This window comes from Haliotis rufescens, unplaced genomic scaffold (assembly GCF_023055435.1).
Source record: "Haliotis rufescens isolate VD_foot unplaced genomic scaffold, xgHalRufe1.0.p SCAF_6, whole genome shotgun sequence".
In the NCBI taxonomy this organism is placed as follows: Eukaryota; Metazoa; Mollusca; class Gastropoda; order Lepetellida; family Haliotidae; genus Haliotis; species Haliotis rufescens.
In genome coordinates, this window is record NW_025964334.1 from 2,663,953 (window position 1) to 2,678,860 (window position 14,908).

Here is a 14,908-nt window from a genome sequence, read left to right on the forward strand (position 1 = left end):
GTTGCTGTGCCAGTCACGGTAGCCCTGCTAGTTGTTGCTGTGCCAGTCACGGTAGCCCTGCTAGTTGTTGCTGTGCCAGTCACGGTAGCCCTGCTAGTTGTTGCTGTGCCAGTCACGGTAGCCCTGCTAGTTGTTGCTCTGCCAGTCACGGTAGCCCTGCTAGTTGTTGCTGTGCCAGTCACGGTAGCCCTGCTAGTTGTTGCTGTGCCAGTCACGGTATCCCTGCTAGTTGTTGCTGTGCCAGTCACGGTATCCCTGCTAGTTGTTGCTGTGCCAGTCACGGTAGCCCTGCTAGTTGTTGCTGTGCCAGTCACGGTATCCCTGCTAGTTGTTGCTGTGCCAGTCACGGTAGCCCTGAACTGCAATAGTCAAGTTGTCGCTGTGCCAGTCACGGTCACCTTGTATTACACAGTCTATTTGTCGCTGTGCAAGTCACGGTCACCCTGTATTACAACAGTCTATTTGTTGCTGTGCCAGTCACGGTCACCCTGTATTACAACAGTCTAGTTGTCGCTGTGCAAGTCACGGTCACCCTGTATTACAACAGTCTATTTGTTGCTGTGCCAGTCACGGTCACCCTGTATTACAACAGTCTATTTGTTGCTGTGCCAGTCACGGTCACCCTGTATTACAACAGTCTAGTTGTCGCTGTGCAAGTCACGGTCACCCTGTATTACAACAGTCTATTTGTCGCTTAGCCAGGCACGGTCACCCTGTATTGCAATATTCTAGTTGTCGCTGTGCAAGTCACGGTCACCTTGTATTACAACAGTCCATTTGTTACTGTGCCAGTCACGGTCACCCTGTATTACAACAGTCTAGTTGTCGCTGTGCAAGTCACGGTCACCTTGTATTGCAACAGTCTATTTGTCGCTGTCCGTCACGGTGATAGGATCTATATTTGTATCAGAGACCTTCAATACTTTGACAATAGGCATAAGCTAGAGTTACTACATGTTAACATGTACCGTCTACATTTTCTCTAAGAAGAGGATAGAATAAGAGTAAAAAAACATAAAATATACAAAGGAATTTTAACGAACACCATCATATTTTTAGAATGTTGCATCTGCGTTGCATACACGATTATATTTGCTGCTGAGTCCAGAAAACCCCGTAACTGACCCCCAGAGTCTCGCGTACCAAAAGGGGGTTGACAGCCTCTCGTCTTGTATGGAGGATGAGATAACGGCGTAACGTATTATGAACACCTGCTTCTAATAGAGAGTCGGGTCCTGTCAAGAAGGATATGCAGTACATATTTTATCATGTTGAATACATTAAAAAGTATACACCGTACATATACTAGCATGCGTTGTTTACTGCCCCCATGTAAGGTCAGGACACCTGGTAAACACTGTTTACTGCCCTCTTGTGAGGTCGATAAAGCTAACATGTATTGTTAACTGTCATATTTAAGGACGATACATCTAGCTTGTGTTGTTTACTGCCCTCTTGTGAGGTCGATAAAGCTAACATGTATTGTTAACTGTCATATTTAAGGTCGATACATCTAGCTTGTGTTGTTTACTGCCCTCTTGTGAGGTCGATAAAGCTAACATGTATTGTTAACTGTCATATTTAAGGTCGATACATCTAGCTTGTGTTGTTTACTGCCCTCTTGTGAGGTCGATAAAGCTAACATGTATTGTTAACTGTCATATTTAAGGACGATACATCTAGCTTGTGTTGTTTTCTGCCCTATATAAGGTCGATACATCTAGCTTGTGTTGTTTACTGTCCTATATAAGGTCGATACATCTAGCATGTGTTGTTTACTGTCCTATATAAGGTCGATACATCTAGCTTGTGTTGTTTACTGTCCTATATAAGGTCGATATATCTAGCATGTGTTGTTTACTGCCCTATATAAGGTCGATACATCTAGCTTGTGTTATTTACTGGCATATATAAGAACGATACATCTAGCATGTGTTAATTACTGGCATATATAAGGACGATACATCTAGCTTGTGTTGTTTACTGTCCTATATAAGGTCGATACATCTAGCTTGTGTTGTTTACTGCCATATATAAGGTCGATACATCTAACTTGTGTTGTTTACTGCCCTATATAAGGTCGATACATCTTGCATGTGTTGTGTACTGCCCTATATAAGGACGATACATCTAGCTTGCGTTGTTTACTGTCCTATATAAGGACGATACATCTAGCTTGTGTTGTTTACTGTCATATGCAAAGTCGATACATCTAGCTTGTGTTGTTTACTGTCCTATATAAGGTCGATACATCTAGCATGTGTTGTTTACTGCCATATACAAGGTCGATACATCTAGCTTGTGTTGTTTACTGTCCTATATAAGGACGATGCATCTAGCTTGTGTTGTTTACTGCCCTATATAAGGTCGATACATCTAGCATGTGTTGTTTACTGCCCTATGTAAGGTCTATACATCTAGCTTGTGTTGTTTACTGCCCTATATAAGGTCGATACATCTAGCATGTGTTGTTTACTGCCCTTTATAAGGTCGATACATCTAGCATGTGTTGTTTACTGCCATATATATGGACGATACATCTAGCATGTGTTGTTTACTGCCCTATATAAGGTCGATACATCTAGCTTGTGTTGTTTACTGTCCTATATAAGAACGATACATCTAGCATGTGTTGTTTACTGCCCTATATAAGGTCGATACATCTAGCATGTGTTGTTTACTGCCCTATATAAGGTCGATACATCTAGCATGTGTTGTTTACTGCCCTATATAAGGACGATACATCTAGCATGTGTTGTGTACTGCCATATATAAGGTCGATACATCTAGCATGTGTTGTTTACTGCCATATATAAGAACGATGCATCTAGCATGTGCTGTTTACTGCCATACATAAGGAAGATACATCTAGCATGTGTTGTTTACTGCCAAATTTAAGGTCGATACATCTAGCATGTGTTATTTACTACCATATTTAAGGAAGATACATCTAGCATGTGTTGTTTACTGCCAAATTTAAGGTCGATACATCTAGCATGTGTTATTTACTGCCATATTTAAGGACGATACATCCAACACGTGTTGTTGACTGCGCCCAGTATATATCAATAATAATCAAAGGAAGCTGTACAAATATTCATGGATAAGCCCCTGTCTTTTAACCAGACCGACTGTCGTGGACGAAGATGTTGATTAACAAAGTGGTCTCGCCCATCACGTTACTGGGCTTGGCTGATGCTCATGTCATACTTTCGGCCTGAAATGCTTCGTCCGTCACTTCAGAGAAAACATACTTTGTCGAAATAATTATTCCTATTTCTGGTGTTGGATATTTGAGACAGTCTTAATTGTGACCGTTTCGTCCTAACTGCCAGACATAAAACCATCTGCTTCAAGGCAGTCAGTCCGTCCCGGGAGGAAATGGCTTCTGAAAACAGAAGCCTGCACATGGTTGATTTCAGCACAACGTTTTTTAATGCTGATATGTCTGGCACAGTATGATTTCCATGGAGACTGAATTACCCCTTTAGAAATATCATTGTTGAATGACCTTGAGGTTTGTTGGAACGCTAGAATTAAGACGGCATGTGCATTTGCAGTGTTGGGAACCCATTGGCTAACATTAGTGTATTTCAGGGGACACAATAGCCCTGTGGTTGAAGCGTTCATCTGTGAGAACGATACCCAGTTTTGATTTCCCACATCGGTCCAGTTATTGAGTACACACTTGGTGACCTGCCTCTATTCTGAGGGGGGCTGTCGGGTAGCCTAGTGGTTAAAGCGTTCGCTCGTCACGCCGAAGACCCGGGTTCGATTCTCAACTTGGGTACAATTTGTGAAGCCCATTTCTGGTGTCCTCGCCGTGATATTGCTGGAATATTGCTAAAAGCGTAAAACCATACTCACTCACTCATTCACCATACGATCCTGTTCGTAAAATGGTGAACATATCATGTCCCATCGGTGACACCCATTACAAACACATGCAATGGCAAGTCAAACATTCACCTGAACCAACATACGGTACAAGTCAAACTAAGCAATTGCATCGGACATCATTTGGTCACTCGTTTTCTCACATTCGGAAATGTTCTCCACCTGTCTTCCACAAAACCTTTTGGAAGCGTTACTGAGGCCTACTGCTATATCATGATCAAAGAGACCGCCTCCGTGGTCTTGTGGTAGAGCGTCCGCCCGGAGAGCGGAAGGTCCAGGGTTCGATCCCGGGCCGCGTCATACAAAAAGACGTTAAAAGATTGTACTTGTTGTTACCCTGTCTGGCGCTCGGCATTAAGGGGCTAAAACAAGGACTGGTCGGCTCGGAGTCAGTATACTGTGTCTGAGTGGGGTATTCATGTTAAACTGCGGCATGGTATCTCAGTGAGCTAGCACTATAAATCGGCATCAGTCCGACTAGTACAAGCAGCCACACACACACATACACGTGCATGCACGTCGCTATATAAGTGCAATAATCTTGGACGCGACGTTAAACCCAATTTCACCTCACCTCACCATGATCAAAGAACTTCAACAAGAGTCACACGACGTTGTCCATAGAAAGAGCCTGCATGATGTGTATGATATTCATTGATTCTGAGGATTGTATGATTCCCCTTACTTATGTTGTATTTGTGGAGACAATGCCAATGTCCCGTTTGTAAATGTAAAGTCACTGAAACTGTTTTGTTTATTTCAGAATCCCTTGAGGGAAATGATGTGACGGACATGTCGGACTTCATTGACCTTGATGACCCCTTCTACGCTCATGAAACCTCCTCAGAATCTAAAGGTCAAACTACAACCAATGTAAACATTGATGCCTTAGTCACAGAGAAAACCACTCCAGCTGCAGTTTCCGGCGGAAATGACGTCATTAGTGACGACGACGATGACCTTGAATTGTCTGGAGCAGGGTCAGGTTCAGGAATGGATACTGACCTGACCGGCCACCAGCTCAACATCACAGCATTCCCTATACCTGGTGAGTCTTCATCTGTAGGACGGTATTTACTTGGGATGTCAGGAGTTGAGTATGAGGTTTTGTTTCTTTGGAGAGTTGGTGTTTAATGATTTTCAGGTGTTTCATTTGAAATGTAAGGTCGTGGGAATGAGGCATTGAATTTATGTGAGGGTTAGTGTTTGGGGGTTTATTTTTATTTAAAAGAAATTTCAAATGTATGTAAGAGGGTAATGTTGTTCGTAGGAGAATTTATGATCTTTTAACTGTGTTGTAACTGGATTTGTTAAGATTAAATGGGTGGTGGATAAGTCTTAAAACAGTTTCAGAACAGGTAGCCAGACTCGACCCGCACAGTCGATGGTATCATTCTCAAACATCAAACGTCTGAACAACAACGTAGTTACGGAATTTGCAGACGAATGCCATGTGATGGTGATGATGGTGGTGATGATGGTGGTGATGATGGTGATGGTGATGATGGTGATGATGATGGTGGTGATGGTGGTGATGATGGTGATGGTGATGGTGGTGATGATGGTGATGGTGATGATGGTGATGATGATGGTGGTGATGGTGGTGATGATGGTGGTGATGATGGTGATGATGGTGGTGATGGTGATGATGATGGTGGTGATGGTGGTGATGATGGTGATGGTGATGGTGGTGATGATGGTGATGGTGATGATGGTGGTGATGGTGATGGTGATGATGGTGATGATGGTGGTGATGATGGTGGTGATGATGGTGGTGATGGTGGTGATGATGAGGTTGATGATGGTGGTGATGATGGTGGTGATGGTGGTGATGGTGATGGTGATGATGGTGATGATGGTGATGATGATGGTGGTGATGATGGTGATGATGGTGGTGATGATGGTGGTGATGATGGTGATGATGGTGGTGATGATGAGGTTGATGATGGTGGTGATGATGGTGGTGATGGTGGTGATGGTGATGGTGGTGATGATGGTGATGGTGATGATGGTGATGATGATGGTGGTGATGGTGGTGATGATGGTGATGGTGATGGTGGTGATGATGGTGATGGTGATGATGGTGATGATGATGGTGGTGATGGTGGTGATGATGGTGATGGTGATGGTGGTGATGATGGTGGTGGTGATGATGGTGATGATGATGGTGGTGATGGTGGTGATGATGGTGATGGTGATGGTGGTGATGATGGTGATGGTGATGATGGTGATGATGATGGTGGTGATGGTGGTGATGATGGTGATGGTGGTGATGGTGATGGTGGTGATGATGGTGGTGATGGTGATGGTGATGATGGTGGTGGTGATGGTGATGATGGTGATGATGGTGATGGTGATGGTGGTGGTGATGGTGATGATGATGATGGTGATGATGATGGTGGTGATGGTGGTGATGGTGGTGATGGTGGTGATGATGGTGATGATGATGATGGTGGTGATGGTGGTGATGGTGGTGATGATGGTGATGGTGATGATGGTGGTGATGGTGATGGTGATGATGGTGATGATGGTGGTGATGATGAGGTTGATGATGGTGATGATGATGGTGGTGATGGTGCTAATGATGGTGATGGTGATGATGGTGATGATGGTGATGATGGTGGTGGTGATGGTGATGATGGTGGTGATGGTGGTGGTGATGGTGATGATGGTGATGATGGTGGTGGTGATGGTGATGGTGGTGGTGATGGTGATGATGGTGATGATGGTGGTGGTGATGGTGATGGTGATGGTGATGATGGTGATGATGGTGGTGGTGATCGTGTGACAGTGACACTGGAATGAGGGGTGACGTGTTGGACCCTCGTTCCAGTGATCTCACTATGCCACACACATCCAACCCCTCCGCATAGTAGCGTTCCTTTGGTGTGCCAGGATCTTGTTCCACTAAACTGGGAAACGACTACCACCTGCATCACTAGGCGAGGCGAATGTGGAATTCGAACACATGACCGTGTTTCCTGCCACGGTGAAGGGACGCAACCCTGTACAACGAATTGTGGCATTTCAGACCACTGGGCCAGAGTTTAATGCGAATTTATTCAACTCAAGATCTGTTGATATATGACTTTTCATTTAGAAGAAAATAAACGTATTCTAGTCGGTGCAAAAGTACACGGCTACCTCGAAAACATTAAATATCAAACAAGCCGCCTGCGCCCCCCCCCCCCCCCCCCCCCCCCCTCTTGGTCTGTTCCTCCCGTCATGCATTGATTAACTGTCTGTCTGGTCTGTCCCTGTGGTCAAGATGGAATTCACTGATTGAGCAGTGAGACTGTGACCAATCACCTCTAATTATAACCCTCTTTCCAAGCGTCACCATGGGATAACCCGCCTCTCGTCATTCCAGATCTGTGCGTTAACATCACGCAAACCCCGTGAGACAATTTGAGACATTAACTGTTTTTAGTTCACACAGGCGAAATACGGAAGCAGGCTCCATGTATTCAGTGTCCTATGATGGATATAGACCGACACATTCTGTAGACAGTTCAGTGTCCTATGATGGATATAGACGGACACACTCTGTAGACAGTTCAGTGTCCTATGATGGATATAGACCGACACACTCTGTAGACAGTTCAGTGTCCTATGATGGATATAGACCGACACACTCTGTAGACACTTCAGTGTCCTATGATGGATATAGACCGACACACTCTGTAGACAGTTCAGTGTCCTATGATGGATATAGACCGACACACTCTGTAGACAGTTCAGTGTCCTATGATGGATATAGACCGACACACTCTGTAGACACTTCAGTGTCCTATGATGGATATAGACCAACACACTCTGTAGACAGTTCAGTGTCCTATGATAGATATAGACCAACACACTCTGTAGACAGTTCAGTGTCCTATGATTGATGTAGAACAACAGAATCTGTTTATGAACTGACTGTCAAAAGAAACTTTACCATAGTTTTAAATCACTCTAATTTAGAAACCACAGACGATAGATTCGTGAAGTAAAAGAACAGATCTCAACGGATTCAACATTTGAAATAAGAGTCATACAGCAGCCGAACTTGGCGTGACAGTTGCATAAATTGAGGCGGGGTAGCAAAAAACTCCCAAAGGGAACACACACTGAAATCGCTCAAGTTAAATGACACGTCACATAAACGTATGACCACCCCCTGCTTCAAGACACGCAAAAACACTCCGGCGCAAAGAAAAAGTCAGTCGTCTGATGTCACGTGATGTCCTTCTTCTTGGAGGGCCTGGATCAGTTCTTGACGGTTGGCTGGAGTATGTGGTCGCTGTCAAACATGACGATCCATGGTATCTCAGAGATTTTCTATTGGTGACTTGTCTGGAGAGCGCGCAGGCTACGGCAGCACTCTGACGTTGTTGGTTGCAAGGAAGTTATGTACGGGGTGTATGGGACAATCGGACGAAGAATGTCATCCATTTGTCGCTGAGCTGTCAAATGCCCGTTAACGATGACCATTAGCGTTCTCTCCTGCCTACAAATTCCTCCCCACACCATAGCATCCCACCCACCATATGGCACGACCTCCTGAACGCAACATGGCTCCGTTCGTTCTCCCCTTCGGCTGTCTTCCATCAGGTCTGAACAGACAACCGGCTTTCATCAGTGAAGACGACGATGTACAGTCAGGGCCCATCTCAAACTCTGATGACGACGTTGCACTGTCAATAACTGTCCTCAGTAAGTTCTGTAAGCCCCAATCTTCCTTGAGCTCGGAGTCGCCTAGTCACTGTCTGACGACTAAATAAATGCCCTAAGGCGTTCGTCACTGATGACGTCAGGGTCAAGAATCAATTCCGGAGATGTAAAGTACGCAAGTACCGGTTTTCATTGGGCGTAGTTACCCTGGGTCTGCCTGTTCGTGGCCCGTCTGCCCGGCCTGTCTGTTACGTTGCGTCATGTTTGTTTCAGCAACAAGGGAGCATCCAAAAGTTCTAGTAATGTGGGCATGGATGGCACCCATCTGTATCATACACAGGGCCATCTTGCGTTGTTCGGGTGTCAGACGTTGCATTTCTTAAGTTGTTTTTTTTTATCAGTCTGAGTGTCTGACATACCGTCCGTATCATTTATATACCCTTTTGCACGTCTAGTTTCGGGTGCCCAAGCGGCACGTGTTTTTCACTTTTCACATTTTCTAGAAAAGAAACGTGCCGTGAACGTATATCATTTTCTGCATAGAACACTGTTGTTTGGGCGATGTGTTTTGCTTTGATTTAGTTTGAACTTGTGTTTGTTTTTTTGCGATTTCAGTTAAAAGTGCTAACGTTTCTTTTAACCGTCAGTGTATTTCGACGGGGACCATTAAATAACATCGTCTTGTCAATGTATCTATGACATCCGAGTTAAGGGAGGAGAGTATTTCTGCACTGAATATGGTTGGCTATTGTACGGCAATGTCTCCCTAATTTTCCTGGTGCTGATGTCGAGATTGACAGCTGAAATACTGGGTTTTATTGAAGAGAATTTAGACAATGGAGCAGAGAGACTTGTCCCACTTTGAACATGTAATCCTATTGTACTGGGATGAGGTATACCACTGGCTTTAATGGATGTAAACTACTATTGATTTCTGGCTCCTCAAATATAGTGGCCTCCACAAAAATAGTGACCTCCCATAGTGATCTTGTGCAAGACATGTTCACTGCGAACAAATGGTGTCATTTTTGCAATTAAAATGTAGGTTTTTACGAATTGGTCGCTTTCATTTGTTTCGACTCATTGCTTCTTTCCAATGTGACATTGACGTTCAGTGTGGTTGAAGGGGCGTTAATGGACCCTGTGTGTATGTTGCAGAGGGCGAGGGCATCAAGCTGAGCGCCGAGGCCACAACTGCTGAAAGTAAGTTATCTCACAATCTACTTTGCAGTAAATGTCCATGGTTAAAGCGTGTTTCGGCAAGGCAAACCAGTGGTAGATATCATGAGCATCGTTTCACACCGTCGGGGAACGATGACAAACCTTAATGAATACCCGATCCGCAGTTTGGAATAATGCACCCGTAGATCATCGACCACTGATTTGTAATTATGGATATACAGGGGGCCACGTGTGGTCAAGCCGTCGAAGGCGCCTCAGTTCGCTACGTCTCTAAGGCGTGACAAAAACATATGATCATGGGTTCGAATCCAGGTTCGACTTGGTTATATTTCTATTTTTGTCGGTTCCATATCCGTGTGTGGGTTTCTCCAAATTGATACACGTCTAAGACCATCACGAATGGCTTGTCTCCACAGGAAGCAGACACACCGAGATATAAATGACATACTGTTCGAAGCAGCGTTAAACTCAACTCACTCATTAATTACTGAGATATGATACCTCCATATCTACCTTCATATCAATCTCCCTATCTTCCTCTACACCTAACTACATATCTATCCCAATATTCTACCTCCATATCTACACCAATATTCTACATCCATATCTATACCAATATCTACCTCCATATCTACCCCCATAGCTACCTCCATATCTACCACCATATCTACCTTCATATCTACCTCGATATCTATACCAATATGTACCTCCATATCTACCTCCATATCTACCACCATATCTACCTTCATATCCACCTTCATATCTACCTTCATACCAACGTCCATACCTTTCTCTATATCTACCTCCATATATACCTTCATGTCTACCTTCATATCCACCTCCATATCTACCCCCATATCTACCTTCATAACTACCGCCATATCTTCCCCATATCTTCCTTCATAACTAACTTCATAACTACCTTCATATCTACATTTCTGTACCTCCATATCTTCCCCAATATCTACCTTCATATCTACCTCCATATCTACCTTCAAATCTACCTCCATATCTACCTCCATATCTACCTCCATATCTATCTCCATATCTACCTCCATGTCTACCTCCATATCTACCCCATATCTACCACCATATCTACCTCCATATCTACCTTCATATCTACCTCCATATCTACCTTCATATCTACCTCCATATCTACCTCCATATCTACCTTCATATCTACCTCCATATCTACCTCCATGTCTACCTCCATATCTATCTCCATGTCTACCTCCATATCTACCTCCATATCTACCTCCATATCTACCTTCATATCTACCTCCATATCTACCACCATATCTACCTCCATGTCTACCTCCATGTCTACCTCCATATCTATCTCCATGTCTACCTCCATATCTACCTCCATATCTACCACCATATCTACCTCCATATCTTCCCCAATATCTACCTTCATATCTACCTCCATATCTACCCCCATATCTATCTCTAAATCTATCTCCATATCTACCTCCATATCTACCTCCATATCTACCTTCATATCTACCTTCATATCTACCTCCATATCTACCACCATATCTACCTCCATATCTACCTCCATATCTACCTCCATGTCTACCCCCATATCTACCTTCATATCTACCTCCATATCTTCCTTCATATCTACCTCCATATCTACCTCCAAATCTACCTCCATATCTACCTCCATGTCTACCTCCATGTCTACCCTCATATCTACCTCCATATCTATCTCCATATCTACCTCCATATCTACCTCATATCTACCTTCATATCTACCTCCATATCTACCACCATATCTACCTCCATATCTACCTTCATATCTACCACCATATCTACCTCCATATCTACCTCCATATCTACCTTCATATCTACCTCCATATCTACCTCCGTGTCTACCTTCATATCTACCACCATATCTACCACCATATCTACCTCCATGTCTACCTTCATATCTACCACCATATCTACCTCCATATCTACCTCCATATCTACCTTCATATCTACCACCATATCTACCTCCATATCTACCTCCATATCTACTTCCATATCTACCTTCATATCTACCTCCATATCTACCTCCGTGTCTACCTTCATATCTACCACCATATCTACCTCCATATCTACCTCCATGTCTACCTCCATGTCTACCTCCATATCTACCTTCATATCTACTTTCATATCTACCTCCATATCTACCTCCATGTCTACCTCCATGTCTACCTCCATATCTACTTTCATATCTACTTTCATATCTACCTCCATATCTACCTCCATATCTACCTTCATCTCTACCACCATATCTACCTCCATATTACCACCGACTGCTATCTTCGAATTACAGTAGTTGAATGACTACAGGAGAAGAACATTATACTAAATAAACTGATGATATACATGTGTACCACCAACCTCTTCCCCGCCCCTACCCCGTGCACTCATTCTACCCTCTTTAGCGTCAAGGTATTCAGCGTCTTCATCACCCTTATCAAGTATCACCGAATGTGTCTCGTACAAAACCAAGGGAAACCTAAAACTGATTATTGTGTGGCGACATTAAGACATTGATAAAAAACATCCAGAATGTCTCCCCAGAGAGGGCTGTCATGGCGGGTCCGGTGACGAGACAGACGTGGTACCCCCGGCATCATCACGGGGTTGAAAGAACGCATCACCTACATGGTCCTTCCTTCATCTGGAGCCAATCATCCCCCTCTGTCAAATGAAAGCAATTTAACCTAGTCACTTTTCTAAATATCGTCCTCGCGTGATCCGCTGCACCGGCCGCCCATAACTGGCCGCGACCACACCGTGCTGGGCGATCGATAGATGTGATATCACAATTTATTACCTCTCTTATTATTTATTCCTTGATGTCGATAGGCTATGCTTGTCTTTAACATATAAATCATATAGATGAACCATTTGGAGAGGGATGCTGAATTTGATTATGTTTTTCAAGGTAAGACCGGGTTACGGATGTGACTGAAGGGATCAGCGTTAATACCCGACAGTGTTAACATGAAGACCCCGTACAACTGGTCTTTGTCTAGCTGGGATGACATTATGACAGGAATGTATTCCAATGCGTTTAGGTTGTATTAAGGGGTCAACAGGCATACATGAGTTACCGCCAACGCACAAGACAACGCTTCAAGTAATTGTGTTGCGTGTCCGAGTCGGTATGTCCTAGAACGTCATGTTTATCGACCGGTTAAAGCATTAATATGATTTAATACGCTATTAAACAAGCAAAAATGTCAGTTTTATATCAATAGAAAGATAACTCATTTTGGCATACACAAATTTAAGAATATGACATTTTGAAATGATATTGCCTGAAGATGAAGTGCATCGTTCTGTCGAGTTAGTGAGTGAGTGAGTGTCAGATTATTGTAAGATTGAGGTGAGTGTGTGTGTCGGGGAGTGGGGTCCGTGTGCGTGCGTGCGTGCGTGCGTGCGTGCGTGTATGTATGTGAGTGATTAAACACTAAAAGCGGCTTCATACTAAATTAGTAATTGTAATTGATAATTAATAAGTTCAAAATTGTATCTCGAAATTTCCCTAGTTTAAAGTAAACAAGACATTACCCATGAACAGACAGGCGAGATTGCATAAAAAGATTTCTTCAAGAAGTGAATCGTGCAGATTTTAGTGAGTCTTTTGATCCCTATCCCCAAATCACCACGACACTTTGTACTTCATTAAAATGAAGAAAAACGACCAACGGTTGCCCGACGTTCTTGGTCATGACTCTCGAGAGAAGACCACAACATGACAGTGATTAGATTGGCGAGAATATTTTGCGTCTTTTGGCGTAATTTCACAAACTCCAGCCACGTTCACGTACAAATCCGTGTTCATATACGTACGTTTGGTTTTCCTGTGATGCGACCTCAAACCTTACAGTGCAGCGCGCCTTATCTGATGTATCTCAGCATATCCATACGAGAACATCCATCCTCAGTTTGCTGCGATATCACATGTACATCTAGAAACAAGCTGAGCAACTACAAGCCATATGAATAGTCATTTCTAAAAAAACCCATCCCGTATCAATGTTCAGACTGTGTTTGGGTTTTCTTCACACTGACATACACATACTGAAAGACCGACATAGATTATTTGATGTTTCGTAATCGCTGAATAGCAATAGTTTTGTGCGTACCCTTTCCATTCCATACATAGGGGGTGAACTAACATTTGTATCCACGAAGAAGAACAGAGAGTCAATACTTGTGTCTATCTTGAACAGACAGTTCACACTTGGGTCCATATAGAACAGACAGTCAATACTTGTGTCAATCCAGAACAAACCGTTAATGTCTGTGTCCGTGTAGAAGAACAAGCAATAAATACTTGTGTTCATCCTGTGTTCACCAGTGGTGCTTGGTGTTCTCCAGGTGTATGCTATCCTGTGTTCTCCAGTCGTGCTTGGTGTTCTCCAGATGTATGCTATCCTGTGTTCACCAGTGGTGCTTGGTGTTGTACAGATGTATGCTATCCTGTGTTCACCAGTGGTGCTTGGTGTTCTCCAGATGTATGCTATCCTGTGTTCACCAGTGGTGCTTGGTGTTCTCCAGATGTATGCTATCCTGTGTTCACCAGTGGTGCTTGGTGTTGTACAGATGTATGCTATCCTGTGTTCACCAGTGGTGCTTGGTGTTCTCCAGGTGTATGCTATCCTGTGTTCTCCAGTCGTGCTTGGTGTTCTCCAGATGTATGCTATCCTGTGTTCACCAGTGGTGCTTGGTGTTGTACAGATGTATGCTATCCTGTGTTCACCAGTGGTGCTTGGTGTTCTCCAGATGTATGCTATCCTGTGTTCTCCAGTCGTGCTTGGTGTTCTCCAGATGTATGCCATCCTGTGTTCACCAGTGGTGCTTGGTGTTCTACAGATGTATGCCATCCTGTGTTCACCAGTGGTGCTTGGTGTTGTACAGATGTATGCTATCCTGTGTTCACCAGTGGTGCTTGGTGTTCTCCAGATGTATGCTATCCTGTGTTCTCCAGTCGTGCTTGGTGTTCTCCAGATGTATGCCATCCTGTGTTCACCAGTGGTGCTTGGTGTTCTACAGATGTATGCCATCCTGTGTTCACCAGTGGTGCTTGGTGTTGTACAGATGTATGCTATCCTGTGTTCACCAGTGGTGCTTGGTGTCCTCCAGATGTATGCCATCCTGTGTTCACCAG

The 14,908-nt window shown here is 43.8% G+C and overlaps 1 protein-coding gene across 1 annotated transcript in view; it reads left to right on the plus strand.

Moving 5' to 3' along the window:
• Positions 1-14,908, plus strand: part of LOC124149799 — an 86,615-nt gene that overhangs the window by 50,286 nt on the left and 21,421 nt on the right. The window contains exons 2-3 of the mRNA XM_046521585.2: positions 4,661-4,945; positions 9,712-9,756. Of these exons, the coding sequence (XP_046377541.1) occupies positions 4,661-4,945; positions 9,712-9,756 (330 nt within the window). The remainder of the gene's footprint in view (positions 1-4,660; positions 4,946-9,711; positions 9,757-14,908) is intronic.